At 43.9% G+C, this 24482-nt stretch overlaps 2 protein-coding genes across 7 annotated transcripts in view; both read right to left on the reverse strand.

The window, feature by feature from the left end:
* Positions 1 to 169: 169 nt before the first annotated feature.
* On the reverse strand, positions 170 to 3802 carry bhlha15 (basic helix-loop-helix family, member a15). Of its 4 annotated transcripts, none has more exons than XM_049014487.1 (2): positions 3688 to 3802; positions 170 to 2389 (listed from the first exon to the last, which is right to left on the reverse strand). In XM_049014487.1, exon 2 carries the CDS (start codon positions 2360 to 2362, stop codon positions 1814 to 1816), a length of 549 nt encoding a protein of 182 aa, XP_048870444.1. In that variant the 5' UTR covers positions 2363 to 2389; positions 3688 to 3802; the 3' UTR covers positions 170 to 1813. The 4 variants fall into 4 exon arrangements, with proteins under 4 accessions (XP_048870444.1, XP_048870445.1, XP_048870442.1 ...); XM_049014488.1 differs by lacking the exon at positions 3688 to 3802 and adding an exon at positions 3449 to 3472; XM_049014485.1 differs by lacking the exon at positions 3688 to 3802 and adding an exon at positions 3470 to 3663 and having other exon boundaries at positions 171 to 2389.
* Positions 3803 to 5500: 1698 nt separating this feature from the next.
* The window catches only part of LOC125742598 (serine/threonine-protein kinase LMTK2-like), a 32870-nt gene continuing 13888 nt past the window's right edge, over positions 5501 to 24482 (reverse strand). For 2 of the 3 annotated variants that reach the window (XM_049014725.1, XM_049014724.1), the window contains exons 7-13: positions 22797 to 22921; positions 18896 to 18980; positions 18275 to 18396; positions 17041 to 17190; positions 11956 to 14926; positions 11135 to 11264; positions 9418 to 11020 (exon numbers count right to left, since the gene is read on the reverse strand). In XM_049014725.1, the coding sequence (XP_048870682.1) occupies positions 10680 to 11020; positions 11135 to 11264; positions 11956 to 14926; positions 17041 to 17190; positions 18275 to 18396; positions 18896 to 18980; positions 22797 to 22921 (3924 nt within the window). In that variant the 3' untranslated portion in view covers positions 9418 to 10679. Of the gene's footprint in view, positions 7654 to 9417; positions 11021 to 11134; positions 11265 to 11955; positions 14927 to 17040; positions 17191 to 18274; positions 18397 to 18895; positions 18981 to 22796; positions 22922 to 24482 lie in introns of those variants that run through there. The other variant, XM_049014726.1, reaches the window with a different exon arrangement.

Genomic DNA, 24482 nt, shown 5'->3' on the forward strand with positions numbered 1-24482 from the left:
GCGTTTGTCAGTGTACATACACGCATGCTTACATGCTGCATTCAGGTTTAATGTTAATTTGTAAAAACATAAATATTTAACTAGATAAAATTATACGTTAAAACAGAAGTAAATAATTATTGGTGCATATGCATGTAAAAATTGTTTTGCATAAAGTAAACCTATAAGAAAATCACATGTATAAGACCCAGTTAACATGAATGTTATATAAACCTTTCAGTGGTATCAAGGTGGTCCAGATTTGTTTATAACACTTTTAGATGATTCTTCAAAGGCATTATCACTTATTTCTGTCTAGTGGTCATGTTTTCCTTTTACAGATTAGATATCTAACACTCAGCCTTCCGATGATGAAGTTAGTTTTATTAAAGAAAGTCTACCGGCATTTTACAAGTAATATCACCACCATCAAGGCAAGCTTTAGCAGTCTCCGCAACATTGTAGAATTGTTAAAACGTTTTCCTAAACAAAAAATTATTAAACATACAACTGAATTTGCGAACTGAAAACTAAAGTATATTAGTCACATTTATTCACTCTCTTGCTTGGCAAAAAAAAAACGTTTCAGACAGTTAGTAAAACAAATACTTTGATCAGTGAAGCAAGTTCTAACTTCATTAAAGGTGATTCAGTTGCCTTGTTTAATCCTCTTACTCAAGGTTAATGTCAGGCTGTGAGCACTACATGACCATTTGTATATCGTCCTTTTAGCAGAGACCAGCAGCCCCCATCCCCCGTCTCCTGGGATCTGCGTCTGCTGTCTCAGTCAGAAGTGTTCAGCTTCATGTCAGTACTGTCACAGTACTGAGGTCATTCCTGATCCCAAAGAACAGCAGTGAGTCCTAGCATCTTCAAGGCATATTTCCTGGAAGTTATGATTCGATTCAATGGAATATTTTCTAAATGCACTTGAAGATATTTCTCCAGATGCAAATTATCAGATGCCTTGTATTTTGCATGTATCACTGGATTGTTATTCTATTATGGTATAAATCGGTTCCAAGCAGGACTTCTGGTAAACATCTGGTAGGAAATACTGCGCTGAGATTCCTAGAGCATTCCTATAGCTCGTCCTGAGCAGGCTCTCAGAGTGAGCACACAGAAAAAAGTAAAAAAAAATATTTCTTTGAAGGGGGAAAGGTGAACTAACACTCCAAGAAAAACAGAAACTGCAGTCTAGAAAATTCTGGGCCAAAAGCAACCGCATTTAAGGACCAGGCATTACATAAATGCTTTTTCGGATTATAAATTATGAATAGGTATTTTGAAAAATTTTAAGTTAGTGTATTTTATACATGTTTTGTAAAACTTGCAACATTCATAACATAAAGTATATGGTGGTAGATTTAAAAAAAATACACTGTAGAGTACAGCGTGTTCTTCAGGAAACACAGCACCAACGATTATTTCACAAACTAGGGGCACAAAACAACAGGATGTGTTTGTAGACATCTATTAATACCAACAAACTATTCATTTAAGTTAATGTACCTTCTATCACAAATTTCTATAGCTTTAAAATACAAACACTATATTTATCAGAGCACATTTTCTCCACAAGCCTTGCACTACCTACATAAAGCAGAAGAATTCTGTGGCAGAATTGTGTAATTAACAGAAAAAGAGCAAATATGCAAAATATATATATATGGGCAGAAGAATAAGTTTGAGTCTTTAACGTTCCTGTCCCTCCCAGAATCCCTTTAGACCTGCTGGAAAAAATAGATTCATATCATTCAGCAAACAGCTCAGTTTCTGTTTTCCTGTTCCTGACCTTGGAGGGAACATGTGGCTGCACAAACAGTCCATGGGGTTATCTGCCCTGGCTGAAGCTGTGGATCTGGCTGAGGTACCTGGACAAGCATTCCTCGCCCTCCTCCTCCAGGTGCTGCCTGTAGCTCTGCAGGAGCTTGGAGGCGTTGACCTGGGCCTGACTCTCCCCGTGTGGCAGGCAGCCACCCGACATGCCCAGAATGATGGTGGTGAGGGCCTTGATGTAGTTTTTGGCCAGCGTGAGGGTCTCGATCTTGGAGAGCTTCTTGTCAGTCCAGACATGCGGGATGACCTCGCGTAAGGCCTGGAAGGCGTTGTTCAGCTTGTGCATCCTCTGTCGCTCCCTCTCGTTGCTCTCCAGCCGTCGCACGTTCCGTTCCTTCGTGCCTCCGTGCGGCCGCCGGCGTCTGGAGCCTGGCGCGGTGCCCCGGTTCTCCCTCCTGGAGCTCCTCCAGGACCTGTCAAGTCCCAGAGATGCCTCTGAGCCTTCGTGTTCACTGCAGCCAAGCTCATTCTCCAGCTGGAAGTCCGGCTCCGCTTCCGTCCAAGGCTGCTGACTGTGCTTCGCGGCTTTCCCCTTGGACTTCATCGTGCCACCTTCACGTCTGCGCTGGACCTGTAATCATTGCTTATCGTCAGCAGGGGGAGCACTCCACTCAAGACTGTGCAAAGCTGGCCGCCATGGCCCAAACACGGTACAGGTGCCAATATGTGTAAATAATATTTTTCAAAGTATTACACCAGTTTACACAAAGACGTGCATTTTTCACTAAATTATTTTACGTCTATTTTTAGTATTAACTATAAATACATGTTCTAGAACTTCTAAAACTGCTTGTAACTATAATTAAGATTACATTCAGTTCATTTCAATAGTTTTGTGTTGCACCCTGCACCACTCGGCTATCCCAAAATGCTCTGGGATTTAATAAAACAGTTTTGCAAAATGGCGTGACAATAGTTAATGTCATGCAGTAAAATTCGCAATGGGGGGGAAAAGGCAGAAGTAAAAAGTTTTGTAGTGGTCAATCTCTCCTGCGAATTAATAAAATAATGCCTAAAATCTTTTACCCTACGGTAAAAACTTTAACCGTAATATCTAATCGGCCTTTGTAAGAAAATATCTTAATGTATTTTTTTCCAATCTGCACTCCTTATCTGAGGCATTTGAGATAGGACCCAATTCAAGGTTATTCTAAGAAATAGTAAATTTGCAAGGTACCGTGCTGTAAAGTTACATCCGCCAATGTAATGGCTATTCAGTTTCAATAGGGTTTACAGATTTTAATTATTAATATGCACTCAAGCGGAACATTTATATGGAGGCTTAATTTAGAACAGACTGAGATCCTACAATTCAAACACAACATGTTTGCAGCAGATAAACTGAGTCACATCTGTCCCTCTTTTCTTAGTCATAGAAAAGCAAGAATTACTAGTAAAACAACAAAGGTGTGTGGGTTTATTTTATTGCTAAATCTTTAAACTACATATTCATCTTATACTAAAATTTTAAAAAGCAAAAGTGTGATAATTTCATGATACTGGAATAATACTGATCACTGATAATCAGGCAATAAAGTGCCCAGCACAAGTGCCCCAAATTTAACATTACGCTTCTCTAGAAATGGCTTAATTTTTCTTTTATTATTACTGGCAAGACTAGACTACGTACTCATCCACGACAGCATGTTACCTTAAAATGAAATTCGTCTTCTTTGAAACAACTGCAGGCTACGAAAGTGATGTTGCGATGCGTTCCTCTTACCCGTAAAAATAAAATGAGCTGGAATTTTTAAAAAGATGTAAACTGTAGTTAAAAAAATAATAATAACCGCTTATCTCAGCCTCAGTATCCGGAGACAGGCAGCCGCCCAGCGAGAAAGGAGCAGTAACTGTTTCAAGTGCGCGTACCTGTTGCTCCGGGAAGTACACGTGGCGCTCGGCCGGCCAATGGCTGCGCTTCTCCGCTTTGACAGCGGCGCCCGGTGCGGCTGACGTCCGTCGCCGCAACACCGATTCGGCCGTATTTTACCTCTGGAAAGTGGCAGTCAGTAAGAGCTGCGTGTCTATTTAAAGGCGCGGACTCCTGCTCTGCTAAAACCTAGATGGGTCTCAAAACCAGTTTTTAACTAGATGTCTGAATTTAGTGCGCATAGGCAAGGTTTTAACGGAGTACTGTACATTGTTAAGAGATATATTGTTTCAATTTGTTTAACGTAAATACGGTTTTTTGTTAAACCAAAAACAATAGTGTGTAGGCTACTAGATAATATCCGTGTAATTAACAGAAGAAAATGTTGAAGCCGCAATTATAAATGTCCTGATTTGTTCCACACATCTCGTACGATGCCCTGATAGAGCATTCGATAATATTACGTTTCCCAGTATATTTACCAAAAGGGCCATATACGTTTCAGGCAGGGAGGGCTTGTAAATGATGATAATAATAAATAAATAAATAAATATTGGTTGTTTAATGCCAGACAGTTTCGGGGTGAGTTTACGTCTTGGACTCAAGTGCATAGTAGATAGTAACTTACGATTATGTTAAAATACATACTGTCGATTAACTGGTGTAGATTAATAACCAATTAATAATCAAAAGTGAAGTTATTGTGAATCCACTTTGCCTACAGAGCCTTGTTGCAAGAACGCTTCACCCGCTTAAACTTCTTCAAATATTTGCATGCGGGCATTTGCATTACAGCTGGGCGTTACCTGTACTCACAATACCTGTGGCTTTACAGCATCTCAGAGGATTTAGATATTTATATTTGGACAAGCACCTTAAGGTCTACGAAACAGCACCAACACCCAACCCCAAAGAGTCTCAAATCCATTATTGGTGACAAAGTGACCGACAGGCAGGAAGTCCCACCTTGTTAACCATATGACCACAACAGAAAAGCTAGGTATGTTCAAAGCTGTGTAAAAGTTCTGATCATAGGTATAGAGGTGTAACACACTGTAATACCCAACTACCTCCCAAAGTTATATGTGGGACAGAGGGAACCCCCCCCCCCCCTCAGGCTCATCACAGCAGGGGGCCCAATGCGAAATCTGCCAAGTCCCCCCCCCCCCCCCCACCGGTCATCAAATTTTACAAACTGCCCCTTTTGATAAGACAACCATTCAAAATTTGCAACAATTAAACACCACCCCTCTAGGTTGGCAAGTGTAACCGTGGGGCCCCATGCTGCAAGACCTCTCCTCCACCCCCGAATATCCCTAACCCTAACGCACTCTTATCACAGCCATAGCCCAACCCAAGTGCTAAACCTAACTCCAACCCCACCCTACTGCAAACCCAAATCCCGATGCTAACTCTAACCCCTAGCCCACCCTGTTAATCCTCGTCCAACAGTCATTGTTGTACTTTGATGTGCAGCTGTTTGACCACTAAGACACTAAAATAATTATCTGTCATTGAACTTTAGTGAATTCCCAGTTCATTACTCCAGTGAATACCTCCACAGTGTCAAACAACTCTACTATTTGTCCAGAGGCGCCACAAAAAATTATTTACAAAAATGAATCTTTCATCAGGTTGAATAAACTATACATCTGCGCTTTATGGACACCAAGAACACAAATAAAGCGATTACGACTTTGGATTGAGTCAAAACGAAATGCAACAAAATGCCTTGAGAATTTCTTAAATCGTAATGTTCGGGGGAAAGCAATGCACATGTAACTGGGGAAATAAGCACTGAGAGTTTGTGAATGGAATATAAAAGGCATTTTTTATTTATTGTTAATATTAAATAACCATATTGTACTTAAATTTCAATAAATTACGTGTATGAATCAACATGAAGTAAAAATACCACTTCATTAAATGTAGTTTCAGGGATAGAGTAAGCTGATACTACCACAATTTAATAACTATACTGAAATGTGTATTCTTACCCATTAAACAAAATGCCTAAGACTTCATTACATCACTCCCAATTTACAGACATCGTTAACATTTATTTACATTTGCAAAATTTAACAATAAGTTACACTTCAAATGTGCAAGGTGAAGCAATATTTACAGAATAACTTAAATTTTCAAGTCAGGCTGGAGCACAGGTTGTTCTTATTGCAAACTTTTGTACATAAAAAACATAACAAAGGCATTTATTTGTGATGCACAAAAAATGGAGATTCGGAACCATTCACTTGAATCTTTGGGAACCATTCTAAATTCCATTATGAGAACCAAGACAAACAGACCCCCTGTTACTAATTCTCTACTTCATCTGGACAAATGGAGAATAAAGCTTGTTAATGACGATGATGACCAATCACATTGCCTTATGATTGGATGGTAAAAATTATTCAAAGTTTGAAAAAAACAGCTGCTCACATTATTTTAGGACCAATCATCTTTAATGTTCCACTTTGACACTGTCTCGTCATTAGCCCATATTCATAATCTGCTGGCTATTATATCCCCCCAGATGCATTCAAATATCAAATAAATACTGTAACTGTTTCAGACATTCAATGAAAAATACTTTCAATCTCTAATAGGGTTTTCGAGGAACAAATTGCAAAAGTACCATGGAGACCACGTACCTCTGCTTGCAAAACAGTCACACATCATCAACACTTCATATCAGACAGAGAACTTTACTAGTTATTGCAGCGTCTTTGCAAGTCCATACAGTCGCTGCTCAGCTTATGTGGTTTTCAGAGTTTATATAAAAATTCATTCACAAAAAAAAAAAAAAAAAACTCAAGCGTCTCACACTGAACGTTTCTTGCTCATGTCTACTTCACATTACACTCTAGACAGTCGGATCAAGAAGATCCAGTATTGTGGCATTTCAGAGAAACGCTGTCATCCACACAGGGGTCCGTGTGAAGTACAATGGCACAAAGAGTGATGAGCAACTTTACAAATGACAGCATCTCCTCATCTCTTTCTCATCTTCATCTGAAACAATACATTCACGCACAACACAATGAACAGAGAGGACCAGGCAACATCATCTTAATGCTGCAAGAGTAGAAAAAGTTGCTAATTCCAAAAAATAAAACACAGATTTCTGCAAAATCTAGTTTGCTCCCCTTGTTAATGTTTGTCTTCAGTGGCACCAGTAAAGAGAATCAGCCCCTTGAGAGGCAGTCCTTGCTGAGGCTAATCTTGCAGTCTGTGTAAATGAGCGTGACCCATGTAGACACCTGCATGCCTTTATACGCATCTGCTACCTTGAATCACTGCTGTCAACATGAGAGATGGAGCGACCATTGCACTGCAACGCAACTGCAATGCAAAAGAAGATGAGGAAAGGTCTAGCTACAGACCCAAGCCTTTCCAGCAACCCAAAAGATGTTCTGAGAAACATCTGTAATTTGCAAGGAAAACTTTGAAACCAAATTGTCTGCTGATACCCCTCTTCATAAGTTGATTGCCCTGTATAAATTAGACTTATTAGTAGATTTGTTTTAAACAGATGTACCGTGTGCATCGAATTTAACCGCATCTCCAAATAGCACTGAGGGCCAAAAAGAAAGATTATCTTTAATATTTTCAATCACTGTGGCAGAAATAACGTCACCGCTAATGTGACGACAGTGACAGCACTGCTAATACTGAGGACGACAATTAAAAGCTAACAGGCAGTTTGCTTTGTCACAGAAAATAAAAGGATATGAGTTGTAGTAGCTGGTATGACATGGTGCTCACAGGCATGACAGACATGGATAGAGAGGAGCACTGCTGTGAGTGGCCCTACACACGTCGTTACAGCACTCTGTACAGGATAGCAGCACTGCTAGAGATCAGCATCTATATGATGGCTGTTAAAGTACAAAATTGTACATCTTGCAGTAAATTTCGAGGTCCACTTCTCCGCACTTAATCCTTGTCCCCATCTTCACTGCTCCCTAGAACAGAAAGATAAAATGAGACAAACAACATTACGCAACGGTAATATCACAATAGAGGTATTTTTTACGGGTTCTTAGTCATGGTGATTAAAGTTTTTTTTTTATTTGTATCCAAAACATTCTGCTTCAGGTTGACCATTAACTACACCATCCATTTGATGTGACCTTCAGCATGGTCTGGGATGTGTAACATTATCTTTGGAGGCTTTTCCAGAGAAGGGTGGAAGGCACACCTGCCCGGCTCCCAGGGAGGTTCACGATCACCAGCTAGCTTAATCAGTAAAACTCCAAGCCGCGTCCCTTCTCCTTGCCATGTCTGGACAGGACTACAGGGACATCACTAAATACACCTGGCAAGCATGCATGCTTTGGACGTTACCCATGGTATGTGACTGATGATTACATTCCCATCAGCCTTGGGCCATGTCAAGGTCCATTAAATGCCTCCCCGGTGTCTGGTGTTTTACACCTACTGCAAATAGCCCTGCAAACCTTCCCATTCAAAAAAAAGAAAATATGGAATACAATTCTGACCAAACTGGTCACGTATCTTCCTCTTTTTCTACCCCGCCATTCACACCAGTGCAAACACATATTTACACACATGTATTACACACAAAGTACCTAGAAAAAGGCAAAAAGTAATGTGTTTATTTCTTAGAGGCACGTATATATTCATAAAGCTTTATAGCAGAGGTAACAGTTGAGGAACTGCTAGTTGTTTTATCACACTACTTACTACATATAACTTATCATTTATAGCAACAAGAACTTACCCAATGTGAATTTACAGCAGTAGTTAAGACACCAGGACCGCGGGGACTCCCAAAAGCTGAGGCCCAGCCCTCGTGCCCCAATGACAGAGCTCACCTGAACCGTGAACACAGCTGTTCACATAGACAGCGAGGAGCTGCGTGCTTCACCCTGGCTGTGAGACGAGGTCTGAACACATGCCGGCGAACGGCAGACGGTGTCACTGCATTAAGCTGATCTTACACACTGCATGCATGACAGGGCACTTTCAAAACTTCAAGTTTTGATCTAAACCGCCAAGTTTCGCTCTGGCTTGCTGGAGCTATTCTTATCATTTTGCGAATTATCGCTTTCAGAATAAGGCTTTTCCTTCAGAAAAATAACCACTCTCCTGACACCAATTTTGCTAGCAATTAAAAAAAATGTCTTAAACATAGCTTAGGTAGTGATACGGCTGGTTCTGCACAGTGCAGCCACAGAAAGGCAGATACTGGGACTGAGGGCTGCCTGTCCTTCTGGCTGCAGACCCAAGGTCAGAGCCAGGAGGTGGCAAGCTGCAGTTGCCATGGGGTAACCCGGGCTGCCAGCCACAGCTGTCCCAAACACTCGCACCGCACTCAGCGCCCGCACCAAGGCCGCGCCCCACCTCCCCGTCACACTCCAGGCTCCGCACTGTACTCGTTCACTGCCGAGGCAGACTTATGTGCGTTAAAGGCTGGGATCAAGAAGCCATCATGATGTGGACGTCTGCTGTCACAGCCCCCCCCACAGAGACTGCTCCTGTTTAATGGAGACGTGGAAGTCACTGATCCACAAAGAGGGCTGCCCGATACGTGCACACACCCACCCCGCTGGGCACACTGACGTCAGCACCCCCCCCCTTTTAGAGGGTCTGGGGTGGTGGGGGTGGAGAGGGCAGCAGATGCCTCGGGAGCGTCACAGCTGTTAGTGAGGTGGGGTGGGTCTGGTGGGGGGGGGTTCGTTTTGCGATGCAGCCCATTAAACGCTGACTCATATGAAATCGTAAAAAGGGCATGGTGCAGCTCACTTTTTCCATGAGCCCACAGACGGGGGGGGGGGGGGGGGGGGTGGCAGAGTGAGCCCCCCTGTGTCATCCTGACAACAGGGGCCAGAAGTGTGGTGCCCAAGGTCCCACTGGGCCTGTGCGTAAGCTGCCGTTCTTCCTCCCCACACACAGGATTACCATGGGAGCTAAACCGTAACCTTCTCTTCCATCCCACAGCATCTGCTACTTAAAGCCAAGTTGAAAGGTATGATTACATTACATACAGGGAAAGTCAATGAAAAATATTTCTTCACCCATCTGGTGCTGATTTTACCTCCTTTCGACAACGAGTGCTATCAGATTTTAACAGATGCTGAGTGCAAGTCAAAAGGAAACCTACTGATTACATTTATTAGGTAAGAAATAATTGCACTCCCTCCTCAGTTATAACTGTGCTTTTAAGTTTTATTCCTTAAACACACTTTACGGGACAGTCAATCCTAGGAAGATTCGATACTGCACCACTTTGGACAGTCCAGCAAGGCTCATACAAACAGAAATGCCAATAAGTTGTTTCTTGTGAGTTTTCGTGAATGTCTTTTGACATAATGATGTACTGCTAGAATGTGTGGGCTGAATATTTCATTCTGATGGTAAAGACCAAAGGCTGATGAGTATTCAGGCAGCCAGGCCCACAGCAGACCTGTTTGCAGACATTTCAAACAAACTTATGTACCCCTTCCTTGAGGATTTGATAACGGGGCGAAGACCACGAATGTTGACACCTGAAGACTGCAAACCGAACAAATCAAAGTGCCACAATCTGCTTCCATTTTCACCCTCTGACATTTCATCTATAGGTTACTGCAATCCACAGAATCATGAATGAATTCAATGTGGTAACTGCAAAAGTGCTCGATAAGTAATATGAACCAAACGCAATGTACTACAGATTAAAAAACGATGCACACATCCGGAAAGCAGCTTTTCTTACATAAATGAATGGGTACAGGGGCAGCTGTACACACAGCACTGACCAGATGGACATCTGTTTCAACATTAATATGCATGTGTGAGCATGTGTGTATATATTACATTGCGAGGACCAAATGTCCCCACAATGAGATAAAAACCTGTTATTTTGACCTTGTGGGGACATTTACTTAGTCCGCACAAGGATAAACTTAATTTTATGAAAATCTGTGCCTGCAATTAATGTTTTGTTTGGTTACTAATGGTTAAGGTTGTGTTGTCATTGCTTGGATTAGGGTTTGCCCATAGAATCATGTGTGTGATTGTGAGTGTGTGTGTGTGTGTGATTGTGAGTGTGTTTTCCCATCAAGCATCCCCCACCTTCTTGCTCCATGTCAGAGTCCGTGAAGTGGGTGAGGGAGAATCTGGCCATGTTGGAGGGAGACACGGAGAAGCGAGAGTAGGAAGATGGCGGAGTCCAGATCTGCTCCCCAGTACGGCTGGGAGGTGGAGTGGAAAGGCAGCGGGAGAGTGATGAGGCAGTTGTTCTGGATGCAAAGAGGTGATTGGTTGTCCTGGCAAGGAAGGCGGGCTCTGGCGAGGTGAAATCATCATCCCATTCGAAGCCACCACCTAAGAAGCCAACACAGACTCTAGTTACAAGTACAACTAGCAATGATGAAACAGGGCACGGCCAGGACACGTGCGCCCTGATTGTTATGCCAGTGCCTCGCACACACGCCTCACCTTCTTCGTCAGTGGAACTCTCAGAGCTGGTGAGCCTGCTCAGAGAGCTGGAGAGGGACCCTAGGGTGCTAAGCTGCGGGGTGGAGCCTGCTACCGGCGTATGGTCACCAAGCTCCTTGGTGGGTGTGTCCTGAAAGGCACCATTACATCAGGGTTAAATGTGCCGTTAAACAGACCGCAGGAGGGGTGAGTTTTGGGGGGGGGGGGGGGAGACATTCTGCTACTCTGCTACACAAGCTTATGGACTGCTAATCAACAGCAAAAGTCTATTGCATATTACATTAAAGATATGCACTGAAACTGATATGAAACTAGTTTGTTATAGGTTTCATTGGGCACCAGAGGTGTTCAATAATGTGTTAAGGAGAGATTACCACTGATTGGCAAGTTTGTTTAACAACTAAGTCAAAGAAAATAGATGCGTCACCCTGCACTGGGCAAAAATAACTTTGTACATAGGCACTGAATGAGTCTGCAAGACTGTAGTGGAGCGATTAAAACATTTAGTTGACTTCATTCAAATTGTCTGTGTCTAATAATTCAGTTATTTGATTATATATATATATATATACACATATACATATATATATACATACATATACATATATACATATATATACATACATATACATATATACATATATATACATACATATATATACATACATATATATACATACATATATACACATATATATATATAGCAGACTAGAAATTCATATATATATATATATATATATATATATATATATATATATATATATATATATATATATATATATATATAGCAGAAAATGTCTTTTCCACAGTCTGTCGATTACCTGGTCAAAGAGGTAAACTGTGACATCATCAAAGAAGGACACGGTCTTTGTCCTAAGGCCATCATCTGAGCCTCCTATCTGTGAAGGTCTGGGGGTGTTCGCTGAGGTTGGCTTCAAGAGGCCTCTAAGGTTGCAGGCCTCACTGCCATCAGTGACAATGACAGGTACCCTGTGACCAGCATCATCCTCGCTGTCAGAGCTGGACGCAGATTGCTGGAAGACGTGTGCGTTTCCATCGTCCGAGTCATCACTGTTCTCATCCTCCTCATCAGCATCGGCATTGTCCTCCAGCCCACTCACCACTGACAGGCTGTCCAGCTTACCCAAGTATCTTCCCTCAATATCAGGTTCCTTCAGCCTGGGTGCATCTCCCACATTATCCAACCTTGAGTTCACAGCCAACAGGAAAGATGTGGCATTTTTAGGCTGCTCAGACTGTGATGTGTATTTGTACAAACAAGCTGCTTCGTCTGCTAATTTTTCATCATAAAAACACACAAATGAATCACCCTTCCAGTCATCTGTTGTGACAAGGTCCGTCTCATTTTCGCTTTGGATAAGCAAGGAGTTAGTCTGTAAGACAGCAGCTTCTGAAGCATCCATCTGAACATTAGTGTGGAACTGCTGCTCCTCCATCTCAACAACTTTCTCAAGAAGAGGAGTTTTTCCAGTACAGGTGTCAGTTGCTCCAGCAGAAGTGCGTGATGGAACAATGGAGTCACTGAGCAACCTGTCAGGTTCAGAGTCATTATCTGAGAAGTAAGCAGAATCACGGTAGCTCTGCTGGCCACTGCGCTGGAGCTCATGCTCAGCTTCAGCTGGAGCCTTTTCAATGAAGGCTTCTCCTCTATCTTGCAAAGCGTCCAGCATCCTGTCTGCCGCTGACATTAAAACATCTGGGGAAGGCTGCAAACCTATCACAGGGCTTCCTTCAGCAGGGCTATCTTGAACGGTGGGCTGGGAACTCCATTCTGGAGATTCCACATTCTCCGTTTCATAACCACTGTCAGCCGTTTTGTAAGCAGGCTGAGGTTTCTCAGAGGCCGTGATGTTGAGCACCTTGGTTGTATCCAGTAGAATGTGCATATTCAGAGAATCCATGGAGTCTGGAGTCACCAAAGAATGTCCACCAAAGAAAGTCCTCAAAATGGCTGGAATATGGTTGTCAAGAAGACTATCTTGGTTTGTCTGGTCCAAACATGGTGGAGAAATTTGTAGTGAAGGTTTGTCAAGAGGCGAGTTATTTTTATCAAACTTCTGCAAAGGCTCGATCATGCTGCAGTCTTTAGCGTGCGGCAGTTCAGATGCTACGTTATGTAAACTGTTTGAAATTTTCCTAATTGCACTGCCCGTTAAATAGTTAGTGCACCCTACTTCATGATCACTGCACAACACCCTTTCTGAACCTCGCGAAGGAGGTGAAATGAGGTTACACTTTGCAGAGTGTTTGGTGTCTGCTGAGCACACATCTCCTGGAGATGCTACACTACTTCCTACCAGGCTCAATTTCTTGGCAGCTGTGATCGTAATGTTATTAATGACATCCTGACAGAATACAGCTGACTGCCCAAGGTCAGAGGCACGTAGATGGACCTCAGAAGTTTCAGCCAGATCAGGTAGAGCAGAGGTAGACGTAGAGTCAAGGGTAAAGCCAATGCCGGATTCTGAGGAATACAACGGATCACTGGAAGAGCAAATGTTGAACTGTAGCTGGTCTTGAAAGGTTTCTCCAGTAGCCAGTGTACTTGAAGGCACCAGTGACTCAGTTTTTGCTAAATCTTTTAAATCCTGATTTAGAAAGTTCAAAAGTTTATCCTTTGGAGAAAGAATTCTCTCAGGAGATTCTAAAAAGCATGCAATCTTACTATCTTCACCTGAACCCATTTCAGCACTACCGTGGATTATATTTTCAGGAATACCAGCCCCTGAAATGTCTTGATCCGGATCCCCATGTTCTACTGATGAACACTGCTTGTGCTTCATCAGACACTTCTCATGGAGAACAAAATAATTATCTATAGGTGGGTCTTCAGTAAGATGTATCAAATCTGAATCCTCATTTACGTTCTTAGAGCAAAACGTCTGCTGATCGTCTCCTAAAAATGAACTACTATCCACTTTCCTCTGATCGGTGCCGTCTAAAGAAGCCCAGGTTTTGGCATTAAGATTTCGCAGCTCGGGACTACCCTTATTCCAGGAAGCCGTGTCTCTGAGTTTGGAACTAGTCCCATGGAACATGTTTGCATTATAGGGGCTTTCTGGGTCACTGGATGACCATTCCTGGCTCACCTGCAGATTGGAATCCTTAGAGTCGATACTGGTACCAAAAAAATCATGGTCAATGCTAGTGTCACCCAAGAGACTACTCTGCAAGACCAGATGTTGCTTCTCGTTTGGAGCCAGTTCCAAGTTTTCACAAGTGTCTAGAGCAACAGAGCTGTCATCTACCTGAAACTTGTGCATCCCCGGCTTCTCCAGCTGTATGTAGGGCTGCTTCTGAGTGTCTGGTGTTTCATGCACATTGGCACCAATGCTGGTAAGCTCAGAAGAGGTTCCATGACTCCCTACTTCTGCAGCAGACATTGATGAGAGCAGCGGGCTTAAATGCAAGACTGGGAAGAACATATTGTGGTAGTTGAGGGTGGTGTCCACGACCCTGCGATCATGACTGTAATGGTCATGATTGGCTGCCTCCCACACATACTCAAAGTTGAGGCCTCGGCTGGTCTCCGTCACTGTGAGCAGCTCCTCCCCTCCCCCGTTGGCAAACTGTCTGAGGATGGGGAAGGATGATTGGCTCGCGGGAGCTTGCCGGTTGTAGGAGTTGGGCTTGAGGGCACTCCAGCGCTGCTCGAAGTCTTCCTCGGTTTCCCGCTGACCCTGCATGCGGAGATATGTCAGCATGCGATGCACCTCCTCTGCTGTGGCCCTTCTAGCTGGTGGGAGCCAGCAAAATTGCAGCACCTCATACCTGAAGAGAGGATGGCACGATTAACCAAAAAACGTGGCATGATCCTGTCACAACAGTGACTAAAGACCCCAATCATTCTGCAAAAGCACTTTTCTCCTGCCTCCCTCACTCACTCCAGAAGGAATACAAAGCATTCAGATCACAGGATGCAGACAGTTTGCACTCTAATGCCATAAGACTACCATGCAGCCATTAAATTTTATATTATAATGCATGTCTGTCATACTGTATGTGTACATATGGGGATCTGCAAGCAGTCCATTGCTAAATACAGCATTCAACACATTTTACACACCTGAAACACAAACATTAGCTAATGTATTCTGGGATAGTGCATGCACACTTTTTATCTAACATGTTTATCATGACAGAAAACATGGAATGTATCGACTTCCTAGGAATATTCTGAAATTGAAAACTACCTTTTCATAAAGTAAAACTTACCTTGCAATCAGTTATGAGGAAGTACATACAGTACTGTTTACCTTTGTTAAAATCCATACACTGAATGTGATTAAGATAAAGCTAGTCTAAAATGTAAAGTACATTTTATTCACTCTAAACCTACTTAAATAATCACAAAACAGAATGTACAACCCCGTTTATTCACCCCCGTTTGGGATGCTGTGTAAAATGTAAATAAAAACAGAATTTAATGATTTATGAATCATATAAACCCTTATCCACCCATCCATTTTCCAAACCGCTTATCCTACTGGGTCGCAGGGGGTCCGGAGCCTATCCCGGAAGCAATGGGCACGAGGCAGGGAACAACCCAGGATGGGGGGCCAGCCCCCAGCACATTCACACACCATTCACGCACACATGCACTCCTACGGGCAATTTAGTAACTCCAATTAGCCTCAGCATGTTTTTGGACTGTGGGGGGAAACCGGAGTACCCGGAGGAAACCCCACGACGACATGGGGAGAACATGCAAATTCCACACACATATAACCCAGGCGGAGACTCGAACCCGGGTCCCAGAGGTATGAGACAGCAGTGCTAACCACTGCACCACCATGCCGCCCCTATAAACCCATATTCAACTGAAAATAGAACAAAGACAACATATCAAATGTTGAGACTGAGTAGGATTGTTTTATGATAAATTTATGCTCAATTTGAATTTGATGCCAGTAAGACGTTTCAAAAAAGTTAGGATGGGGCAACAAAAGACTGGAAAAGCTGTGTGACGCTAAAACAAAACACCTGGATGAACGTCTCACGTCTGACTAATTAGGTTAATTGGCAACAGGGTAGTAAGACGATTAGATATAAAAAGAGCCTCTCAGAGAGGCGGAGTCTCTGTGCAGTGACGATGGGGAGAGGTTCACCTCTCGCAGAGGCTGTGTAGGGAAATAGTGCAACGATTTAAGAATAATGTTCTTAAATTAAGAAAAGGTTTGTACAAATCTGATGAATAAGAATTTTCTCTTGCAGAAACAACTAAGAATTCACACCATTATTACAGAATCTTTCCCTCGCCCGCAAGTCAGTAAATATTGAAAGTGTGCTGTACATCACCATGTACGCAATAGGAAACATTCCCCTCTTTAGTCACCAGGCAACCTTAAAAAGAGAGACTGGAGGAGGAAGCAAAGAGGAGCTGACTCACTGGGCACTGTGACGGAGATGGAGCCACACACACACACACACACACACACACACACACACACACACACACACACACACACACACACACACACACACACACACATCCATAAATGTCTTCTAAAAAAAAACTGTCACACAAAATGTGTCTAAGCAATTCAGGCTCTAAATCATCATGTCACTATATCAGGTGAAATGCAAATGCTGCGGTTTAATGACAACAGCCAACCCTAACCTCCCTGTTTTATTGACCCACGTATTATGTACTCTGTGAAAATTCAGACCAGACGAGAAACAAACAAGGAAATATATGTCAACGCAATTTAAATTTATAGAAGTTTTAGGAGGACTTGCACTACTTGAAAATTCTGCAGACAAATCATTTGTGTGCGGGGGGTATAAAATTCCTCCCAAAAATATCACCAATGATCATCGACGGGGCTGTCACGCACAGACATGGACGCACGCACCGTTTGTCTATTCATTGAAAGCAGGCTCACCATCTGTCAGAGTATGGCAGCTCCAGGTGTGGCTTGCAGAGTTTAATCTGCTGTTCCTGTATCACGTGGATTAGCACGTCTCTGTCGGGCAGGTGTGCGTAGGGCCGAGCGGCCCGCTCCAGCAGCTCCCACAGCGTCACCCCCAGGGCCCTGCGGACACACCATTCGCTGTTCTTCCCATTCGGACATGACCCAACCGCCCGCCCCGCCCACTAGACAGGCCTGGGAGAATATGCCACTCCGCTCAGACCAAAATCCTCCAGCACACATTAGCACATTAAGAGAATTTATGTTTAATCAGTGTTTAATCAGTAATTATAATGACCTGCCGCTAAACCCTCAAGCGCTCAAAGAAATGACTCCCGCTGACATCATTGTTAATTTGCCACTGAAACATTTGTCTGGGATACTTTCATTCATGCTTTTCATGCACTTGTGGAACTCCATTCATCGTGCCATTTGCATACAGCAGTAAGACTTGGTAATGGAGTGTGAGTTTAAGCCTCTCAAAGTTAAAATCAAATGTGTGGGATTGAGAAAACATTAGGAAGTAGATGCCTTAAACAGCCCTTCCGTTGTTAGGAGAAGTTGCTGAAAGAGAGCCCTGAAATGTCAGCGTCACCTGGCAGAGCAAACAGGAAGCCTCATCTGGAGCTGTGGGTACACTGAAGATGCTCTGCCGAGGTGTGCGCTCTGCGTTTGCCTCCCTCTTTAAATAACCACATTCACAGTTGTTTTTCTAGGGAACCACACAACTGCCAGTCAAATTTGCCAAGTGAATTTAAGGGAGAGACTTTGGCATTTTCTTAAGGGCAACTTATACGGGAAACAAAAGTTTCAGAAAACCGTCCAGCTACCAACTTTTAGGGAAGCATTTTTGCTGTTGCCTCTACTCAGGCCCAGCTCTGGTTAAGTGGGTTTGTAGATTCAAACGGGCAAGAATGAGATCAGATTCTGCAGCTGAAAGGGTATAAAGCTAAGTGCTAAAACAAAAAGTTTATAAATCATTAATATAAGGCTTCTTAATGAGTAACACTCAGATTATGCTGTTTGCAAAGACATTAAGTGTTTATGAAAACATTAACAGTCACATAAGAATAAGTGCATGTCTCATTCAGCCGTAACTGCTCAGTAATTTGCATAATACTAGGGAGCCTCCACTTCCACACTGCAGTTTTTACAGGAGACAGCAGTCCCCGGCAGGCTGAAGCAGCAGGCGGAGAGAGGGCCCTACCACACGTTGCCCGCCTTGGTTTGCTTCTCCGTAAGCACAGTGCCATGCAGCTCCGAAAGCAGCTCTGGGGCCATCCAGCGCAGGGGGATTGCAGACTCCTCTTCAGTAGTGATATAGTCCTCCTGTGCAAGGCAGGGGGCATCAATAATTCACTAACAAAGGGGCCACTCATATTACCCCATTTCATGCAAACTCCCCTGTTACCGTAAACAGCAGGCACAAGTCACAGATGTGGCGATTCCTGATGACGTCACACATTAACCGGATTACAGGAAGTGTGACAGTGAGGCTGAATAGACAGGCTCTCAAATCAGGCCCACAGCTTCAAATCGCCAGTTCAACCTCATAAACAGAACTGCTGTTATTGTATACCTCCTGTTACCTTATTTATACTGCATTTCCCTATTTCCTGTTTATTTATTCATCCTTGCACAATACTGTTTGCACTCTGCGTTTGGATCTGTGCGCTTTATGTTCCTGCGTTTCTGGATGCTGACAAATCAAAAACAGTCAAAATCAGCCTATCTATCTATCACATGACATGCTGAATCAAAATATTCACCCCACAGACAGAGCATTGTCAATCACAGACAAAGAAAATGAAACACAGTTAAAGCCTACCTTGTACTTTGTGGGGCCTATTCCATAGTCCCCGATTTTGACCGTCAGATCTGTGGTTATGAAGCAGTTCCGCAGGGCCAGGTCACTAGGATGAAGAGGAGGAGTAGGACAGAAAAATAATAAAGGCAGGGCAGCCTAAGGTTAACACCAATATTACTACATGCCTCTAATACTTGCTTTCACAGTGAACTGTGTCTCTAAAATGCAGGTTGGTGAAAAATAGAAATGAGAAGGCAGCCTGCCCCAAGGAAGGCGGCCTGCCCCAAGGATGTGTGAGGTTTGGGTATGTCACCTGTAACATCACACGCAAAGAGCAGACAATGTATGTTGCATGTGATAAGTCATTTTGGAATAAAAGCAAATAGCAAGATGTCGCATAACATTTTTGGATGCCTATGCTGCCATCTGGTGGTCATATTCATACATATATTATCCCCTCTGAACAGACTCGTAATGAGGCATGTCACAGAGCGACCTTGTCACCCATGTTTCAGTTCCTTAACATCCTGAAATACTCTCTCAAACTGTGGATCATACATCGATGGGGAGCGAAGTTCATCTTCGCCAATTGTGAACACCCAGTGTAACCTATCCAATGGGAAGCAGGCCAAAAAGCACGCAACAATCCCAACCAGTCGAAAGACAGCATTTAACAACGCAGCTATCGAAAGCCAGTTTCTCCTGCTTCTCCAGCCATGGTGAGTTGAGGATGGAATAACCAGATGAAGGAGAAATAGCGGGTGAAGTGTTACTGTACAGCACCAGGCACCATTCTGGGTGCAAACCTGTTGAACAGTGTATACAGGAACCCAAACAGCAGCCAACAAGCAACCGAACAGAGGGCAATGTGTCAGTCTGTGTAGACAGTGATTACTGCATTTCAGAGACACGGGGTAACTGTCAGAGTCAAACAGAGACAGAAAGGTAAACCTATGTGTGTTTGGTGACAGGAAAACCTTTTCGGCCATCATACGACACAGACAGACCTTACAAGGAAAAGGTCTTCATAGTGGGCCAACAATGGGCTGGGAAACCAGCTTGCATTTCAAAATAAATCCTTTGAGTCACTAACACAGGTGGAAAAGCTGTAGTCAGAACGGCCACTTCCTGCTTGAGACACTTACCAGCATTAATAATAAAAGCCAGTTGGGATATTCTCAGGCTCCAAGAACAAAGTGCCTGTTCCTCCTTCCGTTAAAATGCATTGCTGGGAGGCTGACAAACACTCACCTAGCTGGGGGGGGGGCGGTAGGTAGACAAACAATCTCACAGGCCGAAGGTAATTGCCTTATGTGTGCTGCAGTCAGCTGGTAAGCTGTGGACTGTGCCCCCTCCCTGCTAACACCCCCCTCCCCCCCCCCCATGAGGTCCAGCTGCTTCCGTTCACCCCCTGGCAACAAAATCACTGATGCTGGAGCTTTTCCCATCTCACTCATGCAGCACCGGGATTTTGCTCCCTGGGAGGGACACCACTCTTGGGAGAAACGGGGAGGCGGGGGGACTTGGAGCGGATGGAACGTGGCTTGGGTTTCACCCCCCTCTGATCTGGCTCCGAGGGGTACCACCCTCCCCAGCCCAGCTCGGGCCAGGCCAGGTCAGTCTACCCGCCACCCCTCCCAGTACCCCCTGCCAGACCCCTGACACCACCTAAAATAAAGAGGGATGTATTTTAAACTCCTCCAGTTCACTTGGCAGCTATTGGTGCATACAGTACGGCTGGCCAGAAAGTGCCAGGGCAGTTATCTTCCCCTACAAGGTAAAACGCAGCCAAACTACAACCGCAGACTGTAAAACCTATCAGCATTCAGTGATTTTACTGTGTTATATCTTCATTGCTTTCCAAGAGATTTCGTTTCCTTTTTAACACATAGCTTTATGCAAAACACTGATAACCAGTGTGGGGCATTTCAGGTCCAGAAGCTACAAATCCAGACCAAGATTTTGTTCCTACCAGCCCCACTCAGAGTTTTCCACTGGTTTGATCGGAGTGATTTTGATCAGGATTTGTAGCTTCTGGACTTGAAATGCTCAACACTGCTGATAACTGTGGACTTGTTTGTAAACCTGAGCACAGCTGAAGGCTGTGTGTGTGTGTCTGGGTGGCAGAAAACCACACTGAAACGTTTCAGGTTAAAATGAGCAATAACAGCATTAAAATGAGCGACTCCCCTGCAGAGAGAATCCATTCCACACAAAAAAAGGGAAATCCATCACCGTCAAGGCAGCCTGTGATACAGCAGAGTCACAGTGTGACTGGCTGTATTTACAGCCTGCTCTCCCTGTTTCTCACACCCGGGCTTCAGAAACACACACGAGCTTCTCTCCTTCTTTGCCATTTGCCAAAACTTGGCTGAAAGCACAGAATAGCTCTCCTCCCCTGGCCTACATGCGACTTTCCAGCATGCGCCCCGGAAAAGGGCCATTTTTTGCCGCGGTGCTCTCCCCGTCTTGCTATTTTCTGCAGGATAAAAATAGCACCGTCACTGCAGCCCAGACGGTCGCCCTCCCGTGAGGATACACCCTGCTGGGTGCTCCGGACCATGTCGAGCCATGAGGGGTGGGGCCGGGGGCAGAGCTATGGGGGCAGAGTCCTGGGGGCTGGGCCATAAATCAACTACCAAAAGCGGAGTTTGGCGGCAGCAACGTTCCCATTGGCCCAATGTGACAGTGTCACCTTTTGGGTTATAATGCATGTAATTAAAAAAAAAATAAAAAAAGTTTACAAAAATATCCCTTACACACAAAGCGCCGAATCATCATCTCTCGCCAACAGACAGTAAGTGACACCAAGCAATCCGTGGGAGCTGTGCAATAGGACACCCGCCGGGCTTATCCGAGCACGCAAGACGGAGGCGACGCGCTAAGGGCTCGCGTCACTCTATACCTGCGGCTCTCACTTGCTTGGACGCCTGCTGCCTCAGGGGTAGGAATGAGACTGAAACGGTCACTTCAGCTGCCTTGCGGCCCTTTTTGGGAAAATCGGAGCGGCTGGCAGCGGACACCGGTCATGCGCAACAAAACTCTGAGATAAGAGAGAGGACGGGTGAAGTGGACTGCCAGGAAAACACAAATAAGTCATTCTGTCGCGGACAGCTCTCCGCTGAGCTCCCTGGCTTGCAAAGAGGCCGGTTCCACCATGTGGTCTGGAGCACAAGCCAAATCAGATAGAATCCCAATATCAGACATCCAGGGGGCTGCTGAAGGAAACCATGCAAAAGTTTGTAAACCAGAGGTTCCAGTCATAGTGACTTCAGCACATGTTTCCCCCACTGTGTGGTCATGTGACACCTCTCAAGCAATGATCCTAATGCCATACAGTAAGCAGGGAACTGTAAGCATTTAAGCACAGACCAATAAAACAACTTAAAAATCTACACTGAACATTTTAATATTTGTACTTTAATATATTACACAGGCAACAGAGACAAGGACAAGATGCTGAATCCTGCATCCTGAAGCTACAAATCCGCATCAAAATTTTGTGCAAAAAACACACTTAGTGTTGCCATCAGGAGGCGTTGTACTGGTTACTACAGACCAAAAACTGTACACCAGCACATTCTTCTGTATGCAGTGCTGAGGAAAACAGAACACAGCACTGAAATTCTATGAGGGTGCTTCAAAAACTGCCACTTGTTATCACGAGCGCCGTAAAGGGAGAAAAGTTAGGACAAGTAACGGGACCCTAACAAATTTGGAACACAACTGGACTTGCAAATGACAAAAATCAAAGCAATAACTAAGACACCGAATTAGAAGCGATAAATCATATAAATCCCTATATAATAAATTACAAAGAATTTCATTTTAATTGCTCATATCTACAAATGGAGAGGAGTATGAGGGGAACAAGGCAGAACCCGCGGATGGACAGCAGGGTGAGGTCAGGAGGACAGCGTACCTGTGCAGGAAGTTGTTCTTGTGCAGGTGTGCAGCCCCGGCGGCGACCTCACATGCCATCCTCTGCAGCACGTCACTGCTCGTCAGCACACACTCCTGCCGACTCAGGTAGCTCCTCAGGTCACCCTGCAGCGGGACACCAGGGACATCAGTCAGCCCACTGGCCAGGCGGGCAGCACGCAGCTAACTGGCTGGGGAGTGGGGCCTGGCCTGGGTGAAGCTACTATTGATAAAACGACCCAAATGAACAATGCAATTCCCAACTACGACGAGCAGTGAAGCTCGACTAACAAAATGATGAGAATGTGATGAGGTATCTCTCTCCCTTGGTTTGACTAAGTACAACGGCTGGTAGAGAGGAGGGACCACAGTGCCCTGTGTGTCTGGAAGTATTAGTTCAGTGTAGATTGGTTTTAACTTAGACAGATGTGGACAAATTTGAAATAAGATGTGGACATTATTTCAGAAAATACATGGTGTTTCAGAAAAGGTTAAGGACCGCCACGTTAAACATAGCTTACATGTCACAGTTTGTCGAGCAGACACTGAAACAAAGCTAAATAGTCACTTAATTTTAAAGTATAAAGTTACAGCGATAAAAAGTACTCAGGTCACTTGACAATGATTTTAATTGCCGATTCAGCCTGGTATCACAATGATCAGATTCGAACCAATTAGCGGCTAATGAGGACATGCATCATTTTTATTCACAAAAATGAGTGCAGTGTGGAGTTCGACCATAAGAGGGCAGTAAACATTCTGTGCAATATGAAAAGGGGCAGCTGCACCACCCAGGCACCCAAATTAGGCCTTAAAAGGTAAAGGATATTAAATAGATTATGGTATATGCTGTGTCACTGCAATTTAAAAATAAAGGAGGCTGCCAGCCTGGCAGAGGGCCGTCGTGCTGCTGCAGCAGGTCAGGTTTCGTATACCAGCAGCCTAGAACCCAGTTTGGATAAGAGCAGTGTCCTTGTGGAGCAGACGACCAAACCACTATGCATGACTAGCAGAAAGCCTAATGTACAAAAAACATACATCGTTCTACAAGACAGATTAACAAAATGACAAAAAAAAACAGGTGATGGATCATAAAATCTGCCAGAAAATAACGCACTGATACGAGACACAGGTTTATAATTTATTACAAGTTCTAATCAGTTAACACTAAAGTTTGCATTGTCAAGTAGCAAATTAAATGTCTTCATACGGACATATAATCTGGGAAGTGCCACTGATTGTTTTTTCCCCCACTAGAATTACGTATCTTCCGGTGAAAAACGGGCACATTCTACATCACAATACAGCCTCTGCCCAGGTTACGATGGGCTTACGTTCCGATAAACCCATCGTAAGGCGAAAATGCATTTTCATACGGTACACCTAGCAAACATCATAGTCCAGCCTAGCCTACCTTAAACATGCTTAGAACACTTACATTAGCCTACAGCTGGGCAAAATCATCAACACAAAGCCTAATTTATACTTAAAAGTGTTGAATGACTCATCTAATTTATTGAATGAAAACATTTACCCATTGTAAAGTCAAAATATCGGAACACGGACCATTGTAACCTGGGGAGTGTCTGTGATTATAGGTACATGGCACACTCTGAATATGCCATTTCCTTATTGTGTTCAACACGCAGGTTTCTGTGCTGTGATAAACACACAGAAGCGTCTTGCC

This window comes from Brienomyrus brachyistius, chromosome 5 (assembly GCF_023856365.1).
Source record: "Brienomyrus brachyistius isolate T26 chromosome 5, BBRACH_0.4, whole genome shotgun sequence".
Taxonomy (NCBI): Eukaryota; Metazoa; Chordata; class Actinopteri; order Osteoglossiformes; family Mormyridae; genus Brienomyrus; species Brienomyrus brachyistius.

Bases quoted from the DNA above. Each gene is read 5' to 3' on its own strand.
- bhlha15 (XM_049014487.1), bottom strand. From the start codon at position 2,362: ATGAAGTCCAAGGGGAAAGCCGCGAAGCACAGTCAGCAGCCTTGGACG.